At 37.5% G+C, this 23,355-nt stretch overlaps 1 protein-coding gene across 2 annotated transcripts in view; it reads right to left on the bottom strand.

Annotated features, from left to right (window-relative positions):
* The window catches only part of PIEZO2 (piezo type mechanosensitive ion channel component 2), a 285,437-nt gene that overhangs the window by 175,818 nt on the left and 86,264 nt on the right, over positions 1-23,355 (bottom strand). For both annotated transcript variants that reach the window (XM_085052533.1, XM_085052532.1), the window contains exon 3: positions 5,328-5,453. In XM_085052533.1, the coding sequence (XP_084908659.1) occupies positions 5,328-5,453 (126 nt within the window). The remainder of the gene's footprint in view (positions 1-5,327; positions 5,454-23,355) is intronic.

The following is a 23,355-nucleotide window of genomic DNA, read 5'->3' as shown; positions in this document are numbered from 1 at the left end:
TCCCTTTCTCTACATGTAACCATTTTGTAAATAAAGCAGTTAAAGTAGGCACAGTAGACAAATGTAAAGATTCATAGAAAGTCTGTAGAAGGATTTGAAGGTACCTATTTCAATTTGAAGGTATCTATTTCTATGTGTAAGAAAAATATCCACAAAATACCTTAAATGCTCTTTTTGGTATTCTAACAACCATTGACTAAAAACTTAATTAATGAGTAGTTGAAATATTCTAAGTTTCATTTCTCAGGAACAAAAATACTGTTCTGGAAGAATAAGCATTTCAGTAGATCCAATTGCAGAAGTCAAGACCAAGAGATGGTAGAGGAGCCTGAATAAAAAATGGATGTACACCATTACAATTAAGAGAAAAAGAAAACAGAGTTATTTTAAAGGCTGACTAAGCACAAGATATTTACTTACAGACTGTGTACTTACAGAGTATTATGGTGAGGAATAATTGCACTAATACAATAGAAGAAAAGTTTCAAGTTATAGCGGAAAACATTCCTGCTGGTGGTAATGCCATTTTAAAAGATGTTTAAAACTAGTCCTAGGAAAGAACTATACTGTGCATACTGGAGATTGCAGCTATTACCTTGTGATCTAGTCTTCAATTGCCCATCTCACGCATTCTATATTCAAAAGATGTTACCTAACCTAATAATCGGAATTTTATTCCATCAGAAATACAAACTTAAAAATTAAATTCTATTACTGCATGAGTATCGCTACATTTCAAATTCAGATTCTCTATTATTTGGAGATATTGCCAGTGGAACAAGACTGATTATGTAGCTTTTGATGGTTTAAGATTAGTCCAGCTCACCCTGTCTGTATTTATTCTTTTCCTTTCTATATGAACTCTGATTTCAAAAAGAAACTATCTGAGAGGTATTCAATGTTAGTTCCACACACTGAGGTTGTGGCTAACCAGAAATCTTTCATAAAGCTAAATAAAGACTACTAACATCAAAATTTTATTAGTACTCACTAATTAGGAAGTACTCACAAGACTCTTAAAAAACAAGAACCTTCTGTTGGCCAAACATTTTTAAACACCTCTATCAACTCACCAGTAAAATTTTGAGAATGCTACAAAATTTAAATTTTGTAGCCATCCTGGAAGAGAAGGCATATGAATTCTAAAGGAGGAAGGGGATGAAAAAAATAACAAACCAAAGAAGTTAAACATTGTAGGAATTATCCTAAACACTATCAGCCAATTTTGAATTAGATAAATCCAAGATAATAGCAGAATATTTTGACATGAACCTGAAATTCCACGTTTGTTTTGTGTTTGCAGATGGCCCAAATAAAACTGCTTCTAGATATATAAGATAAAGGGATGATTGTTCTTCACTTGCAAAATGAAACTATAATTGTATAAGGTTTAAGAGGTGATAGTCCATATCCCACCTCTAATTTAAACATTTTTCAAGTGTTGCTGTTACCAAAATGAAAATATTTTCAGAGGCTTTAATACCGCAGTGTGAAAAGAAAAACTAAAACCAGAAAATGATCTTTTGATTCAGAAGTTGGCATTTGAAAATAGTCAGAAAAACTAACATACAGAATTTGAAGAAAAAGGTACCCCCTCCCCTCACCTATTTCTGAAATTGCCAGGAGTTAGATTAACTACACAAAGGCCTCTGCAAGGCATCTTGCTCCAGACAACACTTCCCACTTTGATTATTGCTGGTATCAAACTTGCTAATGGTGCATTCAATGCCTGTATCCAGATCAGGGACAAATATATTGAATGGGACTGGCCCCATTCACCACAATCCTTTGAGCCCTGACCTTCAGCCAGTTCTTCAACCAAGAACATCTTGAACCCACTGAACAATTTGTCCAGGAGAAAAGTATCAAAAGCCTTGCTCAAAAGCCTTGCTAAAGTCCAGGAAAAAGACATCCACTGCCTTCCCTTCACCCACTAGGCAGGAGACCTTACCATAGAAGGATATCCAATTAGGTAAACAGCAGTTTCCCCTTGTGAACCTGTGTTGACCATGCCTGATGAGTGCACTGTCCTTTAAATGCCTTTCAGTAGTACCTAGTATAATCTTTTTCATACTTTTTTCAGGAACTGAGGTTAGAATAACAGGTCTGTGGATTCCTGGGTCTTCCCTCATGCCCTTTTTGTAAATTGGAATAACACTGTCTGGCTTCCAGTGAGAGAGGATGTCCCCAGACTCCCATGACCTTTGTCAGATAATTAAGAGGGGTCCTGCTGTAATGTCCACTGGCTCCTTTTACGGTTTAATTTACTTAAACTGGGGACATAGTACAATTCCAGCAAAATCAAAACAACTACTAAATTTAAAAGAAAACCCAAAAATCTATTTATCCAAAACCCCTTTAAGGTGTACTTGCAGAAGGCCCCTACAAGAGAAGCCACTAGCAAATGAGGAGATAGAACTCAGAACAATATTGATAAATAAAACTATTCTGGAAAAATAGAAAAGGTCACACATAAACTTCTACTATACTGTAAGAAGATTCACCCACACAAATATGGGATTGGAAAAAAAATGGTCTGTTTTGAAGAAAAGGATTTGTGGGTTTCAGTGAATCACAAATAAAGTGTGAGACCACTGCAAAAAGCACCATAGAGTAATTAATAAATAGGGAGTGTGATTTGCAGACGCTTGGGTAATTGTTATATTTTGGTATATGCTACTAAACTGTCAGCTGAAATAGTGCCTAGCTTTGGACACTGAATTTCAAGAAACACCTGAAACACTTGGAGAAAACAGAAATAGACCAACAACAATAAGAATGATCTCCTTCCTAGAAAATGTGATGCATGAAGAAAGTTTGAAGGGGCTGAGGTTGTGTAAATAGAAGAGAATGGGAGAAAAGAGTACATACAACAGATATGACTGCAGCCTTCAAATACAAAATGGGTAACCACAAGAACTAATGGAAAATTTTTATGAATTTCCACATCAGGCTGAAGGATGAAGACAGGGTATTTTGACTAATGGAAGAAAAATTTCCTAATGATAAGCATCAGAAAAGACTGTAGCTGTAAAAAAATGTTTTATTAATAGTGGATCAGGGTCTGGATAGGGAAACAGAACACATCAGTCTTCCAGTCCACACTTCTAAACTTCTTATTGAGCAAAAAGAGTTGGATAAACATTAACATCACGTCTAAAATGCAGAGATCGTAACACTGTGCAGATGCCATGGGGAAAGCGCTTTCATTTCTCCAGCTATGGCTTAGCCCACAGCTGCAGTTGGTTTTGTACAGCAGTATTCTCATGGCTGGGGAGCAGCAAATACAGTGGGGCTGTGTCACCAAATTGTTACATCAGAAGTACTGCCAACGTGCCTCCTGGAGCAAGAATTCTGTCTTCTCCTCACCCACACAGTACCATCTAAATTCTGGTGCCATTAAATGACAATAATTGACCTTACTGCCTGATCTAGCAAATGCTTTGGCCTTTTCTAGCCCCTACATTCACAACAGTCTTTAACTTCTCCTTCAGCACCTTGGGGGTCCAGCATCCATAATGCCAGTATCAGATTCCCCTTTTTATTAGCTTCACCTGGATCTTACTGACTAGAGCCATACTAGCAAACTAAATGGTGCCAATTCACTCTGCAAACATATCCAGGCACTGAAATTCAACAGCTGATTTTTTTCATGTTGCTCATCAGCTTAAAAATTCTTGGAACAGCTTTGGTCGACCAACTTCTCTCCCAGACAACTGGGGCATAGTTTGGGAGTTTCTCTGGGACAAATAACACTCCCAACAGGCAACTTCAACCCACCCTTTGTGCTCAGAGGGCAAAAAGAGCTCAATGTTGAGTGTGTGGGCATGTGGTGTCAGCTGGCCTTGGTGTAAGATGCACATTTTGATGCACGAAGCAATCTGATGCACATTTAATGCACTCCTACAGCTACACCCATTGCCCTGTGAGGCCCCAGGAAAGGAGATCATTACTAATGGCAGCTAGAAGAGAAGCTCTTACACTCGACAACTGTGAATAAACAGTAAAAAATAGTACATTTCATCCTGAAGAGTGGACTCTTCAGGATGAAATAATTATTTTGATTCCCACTGCAGACCCTGGTTCCTACCATAAAAGGAGGGAAGAGTCACTGGTTGCATCTCTGTCTTGGAACTCTCTACTCACACAAATGGTGTCTAGAAGATGTGATTATTCCAATCTAAGTAAAAATTATGTCTTTACAATCAGAAGAATTTTAAAAACCTATAGGAAAACAACTAATCCAGCTCACTCTGTGAATGATATACATTTTGTAGAAAAAAAAAAAAAAGAAAATATATTTTTAGACCCTGAAGGCCTGATTTGAACAAACAAAGCCCAAGTATTCCAGGTAAATCTGGTATTTCATGAGCACAATTATGCCTTTTATTTTAGGAAATCGTTTAGTTAAAGGTGAAATGGTAATGCTCACTTCAAATTTCCTTAGAATTTTGTTACTTTAAGTCAAATTCCTTACATCACATAAAGTTTCTTGTGTTGAATTGTAGTACAACTGTTTACTCAAGTGGCAGCAGCATAGTTTGTGATAAATTAAATGGACATTTATCAAAGGTAAGTTGACAGGTTTAAATGTTAATTTTAAGCACTGTGAGACAAGTACAAATAGTTTCTACCTGGAGGTTACATATCTAAATCACTGGATAGCTATTTTAATTAACTTCTGCACAATAAAGAATGTTTGCTTTCTGAATTATTGAACAACATTTCCTGAGAGAGGAAGATACAGAATGTCATGCAATATATTTTATGTGGAGTTTACACGTAAATGAAAAATTGAAAATCCTTCCTCCCATACAACACAGGCAAGAAAGGGACAAATACTGTTTAGAAATGTAAGTTTTGGAATCAGTATTTAAAGTTAAGTTTAATTAAAAACTAAAGAGATGCAAGAGAGAGGCATAATAGAGGGGGGGTTTCTTACTATATCTCATTTTATTCTCAATCCACTAATCTAAAGAAACAAATGTGTAGCTTCCTCAGGTTCTGAGGTTATTTTGAAAAAGCCTAAAGATGAAGACATACAATAGTCAGGTGTAAACTCAAAGAAAATGCATCTCTGGTGGGAACAAAATACTTATATATATGTATTTATTTATATATACACATATTTTTCTTGTTTCTTAAACCCTTCTAGTCCTCCTGCCTTACTAACAGTAATTCTCAAGGTTAAAAGCTGGAAAACAGAAGAAAGCTGCAAACCCACAGGAGCACAATGCTAAGTGCCTTCTTATCAACCCTTCACCCTTCAAACCACTGAAGCATTTGGACACTTTAAATGCTAATAAAAACTAAAATGTTTTACTCACAGTTAAAACCAGGTTCAATAGTTTTTCCAGCTTCAAGACTGTTTATTGTAATCTGAAAGATGATGTGCAGCAGCAGAAATGATAGACTGGTGAAACACAGGGATTTTAATAATCGTCCTGTATGCCCTAAAAGACAAAATATACATACATATAATTAGTGAATTTCTGAACATTGCTTAAAGATTTTCAGTATAAAACCATGAAAATATCATGACCAAGAATATTTCTACCAGTTAGTTCCACATGAATCACGATTGTCCCCTATGGTCAATGTTATAGCAAAAATCACACTTTAATTATAGTTCCTTTGAATACTCTTTAATGACAAACCTCAAGACTGCTACTGCAAATTTATCCTTTCTTTTTTTTTAATTTAAAAGACAATTTTTAATTCTCCAGACAAATTTTGTATCAATAATAATAACATCACAATGCATACCAACACATTACCTGGTACATAGACAAAATATGAGCAATACTTCTATTTTGGAGAAAATAAAAGCCTGTTAATCTCACTACTCTTTGCAAAAAAAAATTAAAAGGAAGCGGGCATAACAACACACAAACCTCAGTCTGGCTCAGAAGTATAGACATACTTTCAATGAATGCTTTGCTTTGTGCTGGCTGCCCTCATTCTCTTCCTTTGGAAGTTTTAAAAACAATTTTCAGTATACACTGAAGAACCCTGTGCCAGACACATTTGGTCATAGTTCCTCTGTGATTTACTGTATGTCTATTCAAAAGCCAATAGAAAATGTTTGATGAAGACTTAAATGCCTTATAAATCCTCTAGGAAACACTCAGCTTAATCACAGGCAGCCAAACTTGCAAGGTATGAATAAATAAATTAAACCATCAGTACTTCAGGAAATATGCATCTTCAAGATAAAGTTGAATTGCTGATTAAAGGGAACATTAATTATCACCCTACCTGACCTATCTGCAGTAAAATTTCTACTTCCAAATTATTTTATCCCTAGATTTTATACCACCTGCATCATTCATTTGAGGGTCATTTTTTAATTTACAGATTAAAAAACAGCACTGCTGTAATTTTTATCCAAGTCTGTAACTAAAGCCAAGGCTATGGAGGGCAGAACTAGCAGAGTACACCTGGGAAATGCTCACTCTACAGAAAAGAACAGCCTGTTTTGTTCATACTTATTCTGCAAGTGTCTGTTATGAGCAACTTCTGGAAAAAAGGTGATGGTTCACATTCTGTATTTACCCAATAACCCACATTTTCATTTTAGATTTGTTATAGTTCAAGCATGTCATCAATGGCCTGAATAGGAGTTTATAGAGCAAAGAATGAGATAAGCATGATTCAACACGTTTAGAAAGTAAGACTATCTCCCTCCACCAGACTCCAAGCTTTTGTCATAATAACACTATCTCGTCTGCAAATTTTGAATACCAAATGTCTGTAATAAATTTCCCTTTTCTTTTTTAAAATACTGTAAATTATTTTAAAAAATTTAAATGGCAAGAATGAGCCCACGTGTGAATTTCATGTGATCTGAAAAGGAAGATACATTCACCAGATACATGCTTTGTATGATCTATTCACTTGTCACTGGAGTTCACACAGAAATGAGAAAACCTGGCTGGCAGAGCATGACATCAAAAAGACTGGATAAATAAAATCTTTGAGTCACTTTTTGTTTCTTCTGCAGAAGCTGGCCCGGTGTCCTGGCTTAGGACAACTTCTAAGAACTACAAAAGTAGAAACAATGAAATAGGTCATATTTTCAAAATGACCTGAAAATAGGTCATATTTTCAAAAGCTTTAGAAGAATGAACATATGACAAGCTACATGTTATTAAATAATTTGTTAGATGTGAAGTTATAGGTTAAGTAGTCCAAGGACTGCTATATTTTACGACTCTTTTGCAAGCTTCAATATTTGACAGTCTGTTTCTTCATTACTATATCCCATGCTCCTGGTATCATGAGAGCCACACCTTCAGATTGTGACTAAATGTAACTAAAAAATGACCTGTCTCAAAGCTGGAGACAAACAGTTTGACAACACATATTTTGTGGACTTAAAAAATGTGTCAAAATGTACAGATTTTAAAGCCAGCCTGGTGATTTATGAAGTTCTAAGTCACAAACTCTTGTCGGTGCTTGGGAGTTAACAATTTGATAGATATCAAGCAATGAATTTTTCATATGGAAGTGGGTTTGAATTTTTTTGATAGAATTGCCTGAGTCAGCATCCAAAGGAGAAAAAAAATGCAGTACAATTGGTCAATGCACATTCAATTCCTAAACTGTTGTGTCAATCTTTCAGTATTTCCATTGCCATATCACTCCAAAGTGTATCTCAGTTTTAGACTTCAATTCTTAAAGTATGAAAACAAGCATATTCGAATTCAAAGTGAACAAAACACTTCTTCACAAAAGCCCTAGCTTTTACAACTGTCGTCCTTTCAAGAACTGTAGAAAATGCCGAAAAGATATTTCTTCAAATGCTGAAGTGTTGAAAAAAGATCTCCTTCTGGACAAAACTAGGAAAAATTTTAAAGGACCATTAGCACTCAGGATAATAAATAGTCTCTCAGTGTACTGGTAAATCTGGCAGGGCAAACACACAGCTGGAAGGCAGCTAGGTGTGTTCAGAGCAGGTTACAGCATTCTCAAGGGCTGCTCCCTCCATGTCCAGCAGTGGGACAGGACCACTGTGGGATTCTACCGAGCAGGAGCACTTTGCTTGCACCACATTCATCTGTGCCAGCAGAAACTAGAAACTAGAAGTATTTGGAGAAAAGTAAAAAATATTACCCTGATTTCAAAAGCTCTGGAGCTACATCAACAACTTGGAAGAAATGGGAGTGCTAAAATTACGAATCACTGAATTACTGAATACATAATTTATGTCAAGGAAGAAGAAGTGACAGATTTGGATAAGGGATGAGTTTCAATTTCTAGTGGGGTTTGGGTAAACCCACTTAACTATGTTTTTACTTACATTTTTCTCTTTCTTCTGGAAACTTGATTCTAAATGACACAAAGGAAAAATTAACCATATGCACACAGAACTGAGATGGTGAGAAAAAAGACAGCTGAAATAAAACAGAGCTTCTCACAATGAGGAAGAAAGATTTTTTTTTTTATCCTTCCTTAATTTTTTGTTCTAATTCACTCACAATGTTACAATTCCTTTGCTAAAACACTTTAACTGTTCAGTTGTCCTAATGTGAAAGCCCTTGGGGACATGAATGGAAGCTGAACACACCAACGAGAAGGATATATATATTGTTCAGAAAACTGTGTGGACAGAATAGACACGCAAGAGAACACTGCCCCAGGTGACACCAGAATTCACAATATCAACTCCTTCATTTCTGTCTCATGTCCATCAAGACTAAAAAAAGAAAAATCTCATGGACAAAAAACCTCTGGAGCTTGAGCACTGGGTTCTGATTTCACTCCACCAACAACTTCTGAAAACTATGAAGGATAAAAAGGAGAAAGAACATTTGTCTCAGAACTGGCCTGAAGGACTGAGAAAAGTGGGCTTGCTTCCAAGGTGTCACTGCAGGTGTCATTTCTAATGGTACCCAGTGGGACCAAACCTGGCATGTAGCTCTAGAAATATACCCCAGCATGTCTCAGAAACACACCCCAGCATGTCTCAGAAACACACCCCAGCATGTCTCAGAAACACAGGGGGAGGTTGCTGCAGCCTCTTTATCCCTCCAGAAAGCTCCTGGCAAAGGGTCTTCTCCCCTCTGATCAAGCCTGCAGGAAGCCAGACAGGATGTGAAGGCTTCATTACCCTCCTTCTCTTCAGCCCAGATGCAACATTAGACTGGACTCAAGAGGGCCAAAAGCTTTTCACACGTGGAAGAGGAATCCATTTCTTATTTTTCAAAGGTAATCCAGCCAAGAGCTGGATTAGTAATGGCATGTCCCCCCTCAGCCACAGGCATGTAAGCTCAGTACAACTATTTGAATGTGTTCTAATTGGACTGCTGCCTCCAACACACACATGCACCTCTTGACACTGTGAATGTATACAAAGTTGGAGCCTGATACTCACATTGTTCCCAACAACAACGAAAGATTCTTGCACATTCATGTCTAGACAGGTAGTCCTCTGATCTTTTTTGCTACCTTTTCTCCCAAGACAGCAAGGGTATGTCAGAATTTTTTTGTGCACCTGGAACTTCCTGAGAGCTTCTACCAAAAGGATGTGCTGATGAACACAAAGTAACTGAATGGCCAATTGTCACTGAGACCTGCTTTAAAATCACATTTATTAGCTCTTACATGGTCATGAGCCTAAGGCTATTACAAAGATTATGATATGATATGATGATATGATATGATATGATGATATGATATGATATGATGATATGATACACTACAATATGACATCATATCATACTGCAGTTGCTTGCAAGATGTATTTTTATTCCACACTGCTTTTTTTTTCTCATTCTCATACATTTATGGGGCATGACCAAGATTTGGTTGAATCTCTGACAAAGTTAAAAATACTGTTAACAATTTATCTTGATTTTTTTAATAAGTAGTACTATGCATCTCTGTGCAAAGGAGGTAATTTCAAAGGGTCAGCATTTGCATGTTATAATGATATCAGAAAAGGGAGAAAAGAGGAGAAAAAAATGGATTCTAAAAATTCATTTAAGACTGTTTACTATTCCAACAGTGTAATTCCATCATCACAATTGTATATATCCTGCATGGCTTCACTTAATAATAGATTTAAGTGTTTGGATGTCTTATTTGAATTTTTTATGACTTTGCACAGGGACATTTTTAAAAATGTAACTTTAATGTTGCATTTTCTCAAGTTAGTTGGTTCGGGGATATTTCTAACATCTCTTTAGCTATATATCATACTCCAAATTGTTGCAACACTCTCAATTCTTCTTGAAGAGCTATGTTTGGGAATTTTTTTACACAAATATTTTTATTTAGATCACAGTAGATGAAATACCAAAGCAAAAGAAATTTTTCATATAATCTCTGATAGCATGCAGTGAGTAATAAATATTAATGTGCATTTATCTCCTGAACTAGTGACACTTCACTTAATAAAGATACTCTATTACAGCCATTCGGGATTTTTTTAATAAACCTCTTCATCAGTAAGTGACAAACATAAAACTAAAGAGGTCTGGGGGCAAGGCTTGTTTGCAGCAAACTGCTGCAGCACACACAGGCTCAGTCCCAAAGAATTTGTTTCAGCTAGGAACTGAAAACCTCAACTTCTTGACTTTCCATCAGGAAACCTAGCATCCCCTAAGTGCCTAGCTGGAACCAGGGTCCATAACTTTAATCTCCTGCTCCATGGTTCCAAATAGGAATCTGTCAACTTGGGGCAGATGGGGGTGGGAAGTTAAGAAAACATTTAATTCACAATACATTCCTTTGGAAAAATATGGAAGTTTTGGAGTCATATGGTCTGTGAGAAAAAAAAACCAAAACATCCTAATTTCCCATATAAAAGAAATCCCACCTCTGGCCAGCTCTGGTTTAAGTGCCTCAAGATACCACAACTGACTTACTGACATAAATGCAAGAAAAGAGTTCTGATTTGAAGCTGGTTTCTGCCAAAGGTCCAGAGGTGATAAAAATACTGTTGGTTCCAGCCAATCATCAGGAAAATGCCATCACTGAATGAACATCAGCATGAGCATCTGCCACTTTGGCCACAAGTGTCAAATACAGATTCACACATTTAAACTTACACACCAAGGAAGGTTTAAAAGAATGAAATAAGCACTGATACATCCATCCTCCATTTGACAGGAAAACTTTGTATTTCAGTATGGGCAGTCAGCAACACCAAAGCTCCCTTTCCTGAATTCACTGCTACTATTGCACACTAATTGACACTTAACACAGCAGGAACTCTCCTGATGACCATGGAAGATGAAAATGGATTCAAATATGAGTTCTAAACTCAGCTGAGATTTCCTGATGACTACAGGGTTACATTTGCAAGGCACAAAGCAATTTAGCCCTGTCCTAGAAAGCACTTAAATGCATGCACATATGGGAGTATATGAAAAGGGACTGCATGACTCTCAATGTTGCATAAAATGTTTGTTATATAAGGCTGACTGCTTCACTCTTAGTGTATTGATACCCTAAGATACACTCTTAGGGTATTGATCCTTGATGTGACCCAGCCTTAAAGCACACAGCTTGCAAGTCAGTGGAAGCCAGATCCTTTTAGATGCTTCCAATGGCTCATTTTCTCAATTCATCCTTACAGGTGGGCAAATCTCATTGTTTCCAGCTCCTTGTGCAGCTCTGGATGTGCAGACAGACAGTGCCCTCCAGTTTCAGTTTCTGCAAGAACTATGCTAAATGCTTGCCAGTGCCAGTTACACCTATTATTAAACAGTGTTTCCTAGATGTAAAATATCCATAGAATTTCTATATACGAAGTTCAGCTGTGCTTAGAGGTTTGGCCTCTTGTGTGCTGAAACAATGGGATAAAGCTATGAACAATGGATAGAGGAAGGCAAATGTTTAGAAGAACTATTCTAAGAATTATATTTGATAATGGTGTGCCTTGTGCACTGGATATTTTGCAATGTCAAGCCATTGATCCAGCAAATAAAGTACCTCCATATCAGCTCCTATCCACTAAGTCTTACATGAATGTCTTAAGTAGACTCAAAAAGACAACGCATAAATCATCCTGAAGCTGCCAGGAATTATTTTAATGGTTAAAAAGTGCTACTGAAAGTGCTAACATCCTTCCACTGTACAGCAGGCACAGTTATCATTACATCTATATTTAGCTAAATAGAAAATGCATTAATATTTCCCCTCCCCCTCAAGAGTATCTTATATTTTAACATCATCTTCTACCCAGAGGACATGAGCTTACTAAATCCTTAAAAATAAGGAGATATCACCACTGCAAGAATACAAAAGCCCTTGGTTTACTCACAGGATTTCCAGCAGCAAGACAAAAATAGGGAGCAATTAACAAGTGCCATGGTTAATTCTGTACCTACACAGGCACAAATCTGAAAATGTGTATCCACAAACAACTACTCAAGACTTCATGTTATTATTTTATCTATGTTTAAATGTGTGTATTCAAGCAGCCCCACTGAAATAGACCATAGAGTTACAAGTTCTAGATTCAGAATTTTCAGCAAAATCTTTGCAATGCTTGAACAGTTTTGCCCATGCTTTCCTGACCTATCCCTTACTCCCATGTGTAGCCAAATGTCACAATCTACAACTGTGACCAATAGAAATTTTTTCTAATAAATTTACAACAAAGCCTTGATTCCTTAATTTCAAACAGCTCTTTGTACCATCATGTATTCATTCGCATTTCAAATTGTATTATTTCATAGATACCAGAGCCACAAGAATCTGTGACAGTTTATTAGAAAATATGTAATTACCTGAAAATTTTACATTACCTCTAAAAGCAAAATAAGACATTTTTTCAGGGTGTGTATCTGCACACAAAATGCAGGTTCAGTTGTACTCTTTTACACACTTCTCTGTTTCCTTACATTTCTCTTTCTGCTTCCCTCTCTTTTAAAAATACTACAGAGCTCTAATAAGGAAAAAAAGTCATTCTAGAGATAGACACTTACTTTGCAGGAGTGCCAACCAGACTTGGGTAAACACAGTCAAAAATGCTATGTGTAATTAAAAAAAAACTATTTTAAAAAGGAAACATAAATGTGCTGCATAGCATAATAAATGTCTCCTTACTCTAACTTCTGCAGGATTTCCTGTTTTTCCTAGAAGTTTTCATGCCCAGAATACTACTAGAACTGAGCTGTATCTTTTGCATCAATACACAATACCATCCTTCAAGCTAGTCATAATCTCTGAGTTGCAAGTTTACACAGGCAATTTACCCATTTTGTTAACAAAATATTTTGTCAGACAAGACTCAGAAATTGACCATTCATTTTTTTTCCAGATGATACTCACAGGCTTTCAAAGCAAATAACAGCTACTTGATGACTGTTCCGTAATTTGACAGGTGGCTGTACCAAGCTAAATACAGGAAATAAACCTGATCTCAGATACTAGTGCATATGTACACTGAGCAATTTTAAGCCAAAGCTGCTCTTTCACAAGAGGAATCGAGGATTTTAATACAGAGTTTCAGTTACTTCCATTGAGGAGCTAGACTCTCTATGTTTGCCACTGACTGATAATATTTATTTTGAATTCAAATTAGTTCAGTCATTAGTCTGTTAGAAGCAGTGCTTGCAACTTAGTTTCTTCATTCCTCTATCACAGTTATAAGGAGCAGTCATAAATCCAGTAGTACAGACAACAGAGAGTACAAACAACTCCCAAGCAATGGGAGATGGCAGCAGGTCATGTGCTACAGAGGTGAACCACATTTTCAAAAAATCTGTACATTTTTTGAATGTACAGATAATAGGAGTATAATAATTTTTTATAAATTATAAAAAATTGTAATATTTTTAATTATTATAAATATAGGAGTATAATAATTTTTTCCCTTGAATACCTACCCACATATGTTCACAAGCAGTAAATAAATGTTATGCAGGGCAGAGTGAGAGAGGAAGGCTAGAAATCTTGTAAAGAGGACTAATACAACCCTACAAACCAAACCCTACCTCATGGTGTTTTCACGAGGGAGTGGAAGCTGTCATATGAATTTCTAACTTTGGCAAAACTTTCCCCTGAAACTCTAGAGGCTGCTTCAGCCCAGAAGGAAGTTTTGCAAAGAGTTCAACATCCTTCTGAGGAGTTTGTATCAGCATCTAGCACAACATAATATAGCTCATGACTGAGCTGAAGAGCCCCTGAATCAAAATGCATTGGCATTTCAACTTCAACTTTGCATTTCAAATACGTAAAGCCCTCCGGTCAATATAGAGCTGAAGTGACCTATGCAAGGGCATAGCTTCATTCCCTCCCTTTATATGAGATGCTTAAGGGAAGCAGAGAGATAAGATGGAAAAGCAAATTACTTGGGAAAGAAATTTGGTTCTTAAAGTTTCCTAGTGTTTGCGAACATACTGTGATGCCCATATGTCACCTGGGCCGCGACACTGTCTTCTCTCTGAAAAAAAAACTTTTAAATATCCTGTTCCAATGGGCAAATGCAAGAGGACCTGATAGCTTTCCATAAACATTAGTAGTATCCTTTCACGTAAATTGGGTGGTTTTCTAAGAAAATTAAAGCACAAACTTCCTAACAGTCTAACTATGTTGTATATTCTGTAAAATTCTGTAGAGAAATAGTTTGCAGGAAGTAAGAGAACCACAGACCAATAAAACTGACTCATATGCTTGGCAAATTGGTAAAAACTAAAACAGAGCTGATAATTAGACAGTCAGGTAAGGACTATATGCTGAGAAATGTCCAGGTAGTTACCACAGAAAACAGAGATGCCTATCAGACCTTGGAAATTTTAATGGAAACCAGAGAAAATGTTCAGAAGGATCTTTTAGATGATGCAGGAAAATTTGTTTCCCATAAACTTCTGGCAAATATTTCAGAAGAACAACCTTCTGTCAAAGGCTTTACAGGAAATATTCTGTCATGGGAATAGAGGAAACATCATCTTGGGACATACCAGCTTTGGCTGATGGCAACTTATGATTTATCTTTCAGTCCAGTTGCAAGAAGTCTGGGGGTACACAATGAGCTGGAAGGGGACACAGCCATGACAGCTGACCTGAACTGACCAAAGGGACATTTCACAGTGTATGGTGTCATGCTCAGCACATATAGCCAGGGAAAGAGGGACAAAGGTGTCGCTGTTGAGCTGCTAGCAGAGAAAAAGACCCACATTCTCAGCGTGGCATAGAAAAAAGAGCTTTATTATTTTGATTCCAACTTATATAGACTTTTCAGAGTTCACCCAGATTGGTCAGTCAGAAACCTCCCCCTAGGCCTGATTGGCCAGGCCTGAACTGTCCAAATCTCGAGACACTGTTTTAATAACATCCAAACTTTATCTTTGTTTATAAAACACAGGAGAAAGTTCCCATGGGAAAGACCTGTGCTCGCCACAAAAACGGTTTGGAGGTATGGTGTTTCTGCCCAAGTCACACTTACATGTGATGGAACCCTATTTTCCTGAAGATGACTGAACACGCCTGTCGCTGTTGAGCAGCTAGCAGAGTAATGAAGGCACCAGTTCTCAGTGGCAAGAAGGAATGACCTTTATTGTTTTGATTTCATCATATATATAGAGTTTTCAAAAGTCACCTAGATTGGTCGGCCAGAAGCCTTCCCCCAGGCCTGATTGGCCAGGCTTGCACCGTCCATGTTCTGGGACACTGTTCCAATAACATCCAAACTTTATCTTTATTTATAAAACACAAGAAAAATTCTCATGGGAAAAACCTGTGCTAGCCACACACGCCTGCCCATTTGAATGAATTCCTTGTTTTGCTTTGCTTGTGCACATTGCTTTGCTGTATTTCAAAACTATCTCAGTCCACAAGTTTTCCCACTTTTCCTCTTCTTTGTCCCTCATGCCACTGTGGGGAAGTGAGTAACTGCGTGGGTCTTAGCTGCCTGCCAGGGTTAAGCAATGAGAGTGGTCTACAAATATACTTGTAATCTGGACAATAAGGAACTCAACTATGCTTCTTCATGAGAAGAAATCACAGCATTGCTCAATATTTCACAAAAGGCTTACACTAAGAACAGTGAGTCTGAGTGAAATACTGAACTCCTAGTGACACCACCAATGTTTTCTTTCAAATGGTGTGCAAAAGCCATTCACTGGAACATCCTGCAAGCCAGGCAGAGAACAATAGATCTGTATTATCACTATGATATCAATTCCATATGTGCACACACAACAGTTCTCCTCTCTTTATCTTTTTGTATGTAAAAACATAGCTGTAATATTGTCTATTGGGCTCTAGTTAGATCAGACAAAGGAATTTTACAGAAATAATGTACTACTTTCAACTCGAAAATGTTACCTATGAAGTTTCCTTAGAAGGCTACAGCTCAGGACCATAAATGAACCATCACATTTCCACATGAAAATAACAGTTGTAGTTTTTGGACAAAAACTGCAGGGGGAATCAAACAGTTCATTTTCACCCAACTACTCTGTTTCTCATAATGGAGAAAAGTGGCCAACATTACAGTAAGTTGAGCCCATACTTGTAAGCTCTTTCAGAGAAATGTATAGTTGGGTAATGAATGAACAGTGATGCTCTTCCCTCTTAGGGTGGTTGGTACCTTGGGCCAGGCATTTGGTGGCAGCTGTCCAGACACAGGATAAAAGATGGAATTCATACTAGGCAATGACACTGTGAAATCTTAAATTGCTTCTGTGAACAGAATGAATGATTGGTACTATGAACACAAGCAATGAAAGATAAAGAGTTGCACAATAATACAAACATCTTGGACAAAGTAATTTACTGACTTTTTTAATTATATGGATTTTACAAACCCTGGAATGAAGGGGAGAATATTTCCCCTAAAATTTTCAGAATTATTTTTAAGCAGCTATAAAAAATTCAGAGAAAACTAAAACTCATTAAAAGGAAACTAAGAAGACTGACATGTCAATGGGAAAAAAAAACCAAACCCAGGTGTGAAACTAACTTGTAATCTGAAATATCCATCATCCCACAGCCCACAGTGAAAACACTAGAAACTGTGAATATAAAAGAAGCTAAGAACATCTGTATTTACACCTGTGCAAACCAAAAGTCCATTATCACCAGTAATCAGCAGCAGTGTAAACACTTGTCCAGGGGAAGCATACAAGAAGATTAATACTCCTTCCAAGTCTCTAATCTTTTTCAGATTGCTTGAACCAGACCTATTCAGTAAACGTCTCCTTTGTGAATTTCCCCAGTGCCATTCTCAGCCATGTGAACTTTCAGCACACACGATATGTGTATTGCCACAAGTCAACAGCTCACTGTATGAAGAACATCTTTTTGCTTCCCAGTTCTCATGTTATGGGAAAAAGAGAAACTGGCCCCTATCCATCCTTTCCCCATCACTCACCAATTTTTATCTCTCAATCATACAGTCTTTCACTTACATCTTTTCTCAGCTACAGCCCCATCATTCTTAGCTGTTCCTCAGACACTGCTCCATGTACTTCAGTTATTCCCATCAACCATCTCTGAACTTTTTTCCAGTTCTGCTACAGTCCCTTTGGGGTAGGGCACCACTACCACTACAAAATACAGAGACATCATGGCGTTATATAACAGTCCAAAGATCCATTTCACTCTCCATTTTATTCCTTTATGTTCACATATATTTTCTCAACATCTGCTGAGGCTCTGAAGTAATGTTTCTGCAGATGCGCATATCACAAGCCCTTGATTGCATTCCTAAAGGCCAATGTCAGCTCAGTGACCAGTGTTTTTTATATGTGTGAATATTTTTCTTTTAAAATTTACCTTTATATACACTTGTCCCACAAGAATACCAGTGGGGTAAGGGAAACCAGTGCATTCACTGACTAAAGGGATAATCTTTTTTTTTTTTCCCCCTCAGAGATGCAACTGAATGTATAAAGGATACTAGATGAATGCCCTTTTAAAAATTTGATATTTATCTGGAAATTCCAACTATCCCCACTACGAGAAATACCCTGCAAAATTCTCTTGTCGCATCAGGTACTTTCAAAGACTGCAAGTTTATCTGCTTGCTTCTGAATAAATAAATTATCTCAAAACAAAATTTATCTATGCTAGTACCTGGAACCTACAGTAAGAACAACTGCCTAACAGTGAATCAAGTTGTCATGGGCGAACTTATTTAATCCACCCATTAAAAACTACCCAAAGGAAAGTGCAAGCAGTCTTTTAAGATAAATACTGGAGTTCTTCTCTACAGTACTCTGGGATTCTATCAAGGTTTTTTCAAAGTCTAACCAATTACCAAGCATTTACTGCAAGACCTTGGCTAAGTAATGCTCGTGTCCAACTAGATCTTATGAATCTGGCATTTTGTCCACTGGGGCAGACATAAAAGGATCAGTAGTTTCATTCTTTCACGTACAGCAAAAATTATGGGAACCCAGCAGCCAAATGTAGTAAAACTGCTTCAACACTGAAGCTGAATTTGGCATCTGTGCTCTGCACACATGTAGCTCGATTGTTGTCCAAGCAGCATTTCAGGATCCAAGAGGCCTCTGCAGTGGTATATGAGACATCACTGCAACTCAGCTGGGATTTCTCACACATCTGCCTTTCTGGTAGAAGGATTTGGAATCATCCCCTGGACAACAGGAGGGACAACAACCTTAGACAGCTCTTGCAAGAAGCACTAGGGACTGGAATACAAGAATGCACCATTTACACCTCTTCTTGTAGCTGCTTCTTAGAAAGGGTTCCTGCTAGAGCACTTTTAAATACTTTTCCCTCTGGTAGGAAATCTAGGTGTGGAACTAGAAAGCTCATAAATAGAGAGTAACAATATGGAAAGGGTATGTGAGATGATTGATTGGAATGTATGTATTAGCATGTTTCACATGGTATAGTTTTAACATTCTGCAAATGAAGGAAGTGCAGCAGAATAGCTTTCTGTTTTCATGGGTTTTAAATGGTTTCACAATTTTTAAAGGTCACCAGTGTTGCCTCTGCAGACAAAAAAATAAAAACAAACAAACAAACAAACCTCCCAAATTAACAAAAGGATCCTTAAGAGACATAAAATGTGGAGACTATGGAGGATATAAAAGGTGAAGATATTCCTTTTCTCTTTACAACTAATAAAAGCAGTTTCAGTTCTTTGCCATGGAGTGTGAGCAAAAAGATCCCTGTGATCCTGCACTTTGTACCTTTTGTTGAATGCTGAAGGGCACTAGAGATTTCAGTCTTCAAAATCTCTGATAGCTCGAGCTTGAATGCAATCTGAGCTATATCTCAAATTCCAAAAAGACAAGCAATCAAAGAATTTTTTTTTACCTGTCATACATGGAGATTCAAGTGGGAGAGGCAAGAAGAAAACCTTTGTTTGGCTATGCAACCTCTGAATGTTCTCTAAGTCACTGACATCACTGAGGTAGCATAGTGCCTAATCTGCAATTAGTATAATCTCATTGTCACTACTCTTGTAATAAATAAACTGGAAAAACTCAATTAAAATCCTAAAAGTTATTAATACAAGTATTTTTAGGATAAGGAGAGAATGAGTATTTTTCTAATATGAAAGAAACTGAAGCACACAACATGTTCACTCTTACATAGATTGGTTTTACTTTTGGATAACCTCAAAAATATTGTTAAGAAATGAGAAACAAAGCTTGCTTTTGAAATTTTTACGGTGACAAGAATGGATATGCTTCAGTTTAGCAGTACATATCTATATAAATAGTTGTGCTCATACAGAAGTACAAAACATATACTGGTCACATAAGTACAGGTGAGGTAGACAACCTTTTCTCAGCTCACGATACAGTTTATAGTCTTGCTTGTATGCTGAGAGGGAAAACTATACAAAATCCATTTTGTCATCTAGATTAGACTTATAAGAAAACACTTTTCCTCCTACAGTTCCAGCATGGCACATTTTGGACACTGGAAAAGGAAAGTTTTGGCTTCGTACAGCATTGTCTCTATATCACAATCAGAATCAAATGTAATGGTCATTTGGCTATGTTTCATATACTTAACATAAAATGAAAACTCTTTAAAATTTATTCTTATTTATAATTATTTTGCTGTTTTCCATTTTCTCATACATAACACTTTGCTACTGGTCTGTAAGACTAAAGTATGTTTACAAAGAAATAATTCAGCTTCCAATATGATGTGTTAATTAGTGTATAATAGAGTAAGGCATCAAAAAATCATACTTCTGTGAATTTTGAAGGACTATTAGAATTCAAAAAGTGTTTAACTATTAATAAAGGGCAAAATGTGTATTTGGTGTTGTACTCCAACACTCTAACTAAATTAAAACACTGGAGTTCAGTGTAAATAAAAACACCCCAGCCCTACAATCTTACAGATATATACCCCTGTAATAAAACACATCTGCATTCAGTACAGAGTCAGTAGCCTAAGCTATTTTCTAGTCAGACAAGTTCAGACCTTTTCTTAATCTACAACATAATAAAAATATTTAATATGAAGCAATGTTCACAAGGCTCACAAAAGTGGAAGTCTGATTCTATTTTTGATTGCCAATGTTAAATAATTCAGGCTGAAATTCAAGTTGCTAAAGGAACTTTTATAACACTTGGCAAGAAGGATGAAATGCCACTGTTCAGCTCAAGAAATCAAAAATAAAACTATTTTGTTTGAACTTACCAAAGTTTAGGTATTTTCTCTATATTTTTTTTCCACATGGCAAAGTGAAGAATTTCCACACTAGCAAATATGAACATTTTCTCACAAAAAAAAAGAGTCTGATTTTGTTACAGCACATAGTCCTCTGATTTAAAAACTATTCATGAGGCATTTTTCATAGAAAGTTACCAAATTGCAGGAAGAGAAAGGATGTTGGGAAAGAGCTGTAACAACACACAGCATCAGCGTGCATCCTCTGAAGTGCTAGAGTGACACTTTAAAGCAGCACTAAAATCAGCACTGGCTGATTTCATACAAGCTTGGGGTTTGTGTAATAGATGACAGAAAATCCTGCTACAAAGGTTTCAGGGCCATTTGCTGGGGATAACCCCTGGAGCACATTCAGGGCTTTTTGCCACATGTAAGTGATGCAACCCTGCAAACACGTGCTAAAATAACCATGTTTGTGTTCAAACACCACCACGGCAACATTTGATCTCTCTCTGTAATGGATAGCTCACCCTGTAGTGTATGTCTGAGCACACTCATGTGTGCACAGTTGCATTAACATTGCTTCAGGTGTGTGCTGAACCACACCTAATAGCTGGGGTGTTAAAACCTAAACAAAACCTCACCTTGGCTCCACTGCAGAAACACTGAACTGGGTGCTCCGATAAGGAGACACAACCCCTGCCTGCTGCCCATGCTGCCCAGCACTGGTGAGGATGGACCAGACCAGCCTGCTCTGCCTCGGCATCCCATGGGTGACACACATGCCCTCCCCTGGAAAGCCAGGCTCTCTCTGCTCCACTGTCAACATGAGCTGAGTTTCCAGCAATGTAATACAGATATTTCACTCCCTGACCCTCCACTGCCGCCCAACACAAACACTGGGAGTGAGACAGCCTGCCATGACAGTAGTTGAACAGCTCTCTGGGTTTCTGCTCTCCTCAGACACTGGGAGAAGCAGTATTCTCCTTTATTATTATACCATGTTTCCTTGTGTATGTCAACTGTTCCTTAGTTACAGAGAACTGTACTCTTTCCAGAAAAGCGTAATGAATCTTCAGAAAAGGAGTAAATCTTATTTATTTTTTTAAAAGCATTCTAAAGTAATTCCCAGAAGGAACTAACTTTTTTATTTACAGCCTTGTGTGCTCACATGTGAACACATTTCTATGTAGCCACCTCATGGTAGCATATCCTAGCCATCTTGTAATGAAATTATTGTGAACGTATCAGCAAGACGTGATCCCACATATTTAAGTCATTACAGCAAACTTTGGCTTAGACTGAAGTACATTAGTTATTTTAATTACAGCTGAGTCAATCTCCGTTAGGTATGAATAACATTTGGCCAAACTTTTCTCTATCTTTAAGCTTAAGAAGCCTCCTTTAAATTTTAATCTTGAACTCATGTTTTTGAGGTTTACATAATTATTACGACTCTGGCTTAGCTTTCACACCACCATTATCTTTTGACCAGGAAAACATAAAGTCTAGTACAAAACAGGTATCAATTCAACCAATATTTCTTTCCTAGACTGATTTAATATCTAACTACTAAAACACAAAGGATAACAGATTGAAAGACAATAAAAAGTTCCCATTTGCAGTATTCTGAAGATAAAATTTTTAGACACCCAAAGATCGCTACAGAGACTTTTCCAGAGAATACTGACAACAATTCTAGATGTGTTGCCAGACGTTACAGCAGTGATGCACCTCAACCAGCAATCCTCTACAGATTTCTTTAAGAAATTGTATGTGTCTGGGAAAATACCAGCCTCATTTTGTCGCTTCAATCCTCCATAATAATTATTTATTAGTGTTTCAGTAATCAAATTTACATGCCAGGGTGCTGTCAAGCAATGTTTTTCTTCTTCCCATTGCTGCTGATAGTAAGTTAACAGTGTCAAATCATGTGCAAAAAGGGACAAAACCCCTGCAGGGACAAATAAGCTCAGAGGGTACCCCACAAAAAGATGACAAACCAAACTGTGCAAGGGCTCTCAGGCAAGGTTTCCCACCCACTGCCAGTGCTCAGGCACCTTCTCTGGGACATCAGAGCATCCAAGTCCTTGTTCATGTTCAATGGCAACTCAACCATTGAATCACCTTCTTCCCTTGCTTAAGGGGATTCAGATCCCATTGTCCACTGCTCCACCATCAGAGGCTGCTGGCTGAGCCCATCCAGACCTCAAGGTCTGCTCAGCTCCCACAGCATCCCACAATGGCCAGGTGAGCCACAATCCTGGATCACGGCTCTCCTCACTTTCACATCCTGGAGCCACTAACCCAAGTACTGCACCCTGTCACTGTCTTAGAACCCACCAGCTCCTGTCCTTGGGGAGCACAGGCTAAGGGACACAAATCCATGTCTTTCAACAGCTGTGACACTGACACCTGACAACTCAACTTGGCCAAGCCAAACTGGAAATATTGCTGGTGATAGCTCACATATTATGAATTTGAGATACTTGAGGTAAGCTGCATCTGGTCATAGATTTTGAGGAGCAGTGTTTTTATTTGGACATCTCAAATGGAGCTCAAGCAGGACTAGGCATCTAATTGGCCTTGGAATTCTATCTTCTCTCCACAAACTCCTTCAGAAAGGTCTTCACACTACAAATGGCTCCTTTCACAGCTACACTTATTTATGGTTATAGCTCTAATCCACAAACTCTTCTTTGAATCCATAAGTCCTGTAATATCTTAGAAAATCCTAGAGCTGATATCTGGACAAAGCAAAGGGAGTAAGAAAGAAGTTATTCCACATTTTGA

The sequence above is a fragment of the Lichenostomus cassidix genome, chromosome 2 (genome assembly GCF_008360975.1).
Source record: "Lichenostomus cassidix isolate B80296 chromosome 2, HeHo_3.0, whole genome shotgun sequence".
NCBI lineage: Eukaryota > Metazoa > Chordata > Aves > Passeriformes > Meliphagidae > Lichenostomus > Lichenostomus cassidix.
This window is presented reverse-complemented; position numbering and strand designations above follow the sequence as displayed.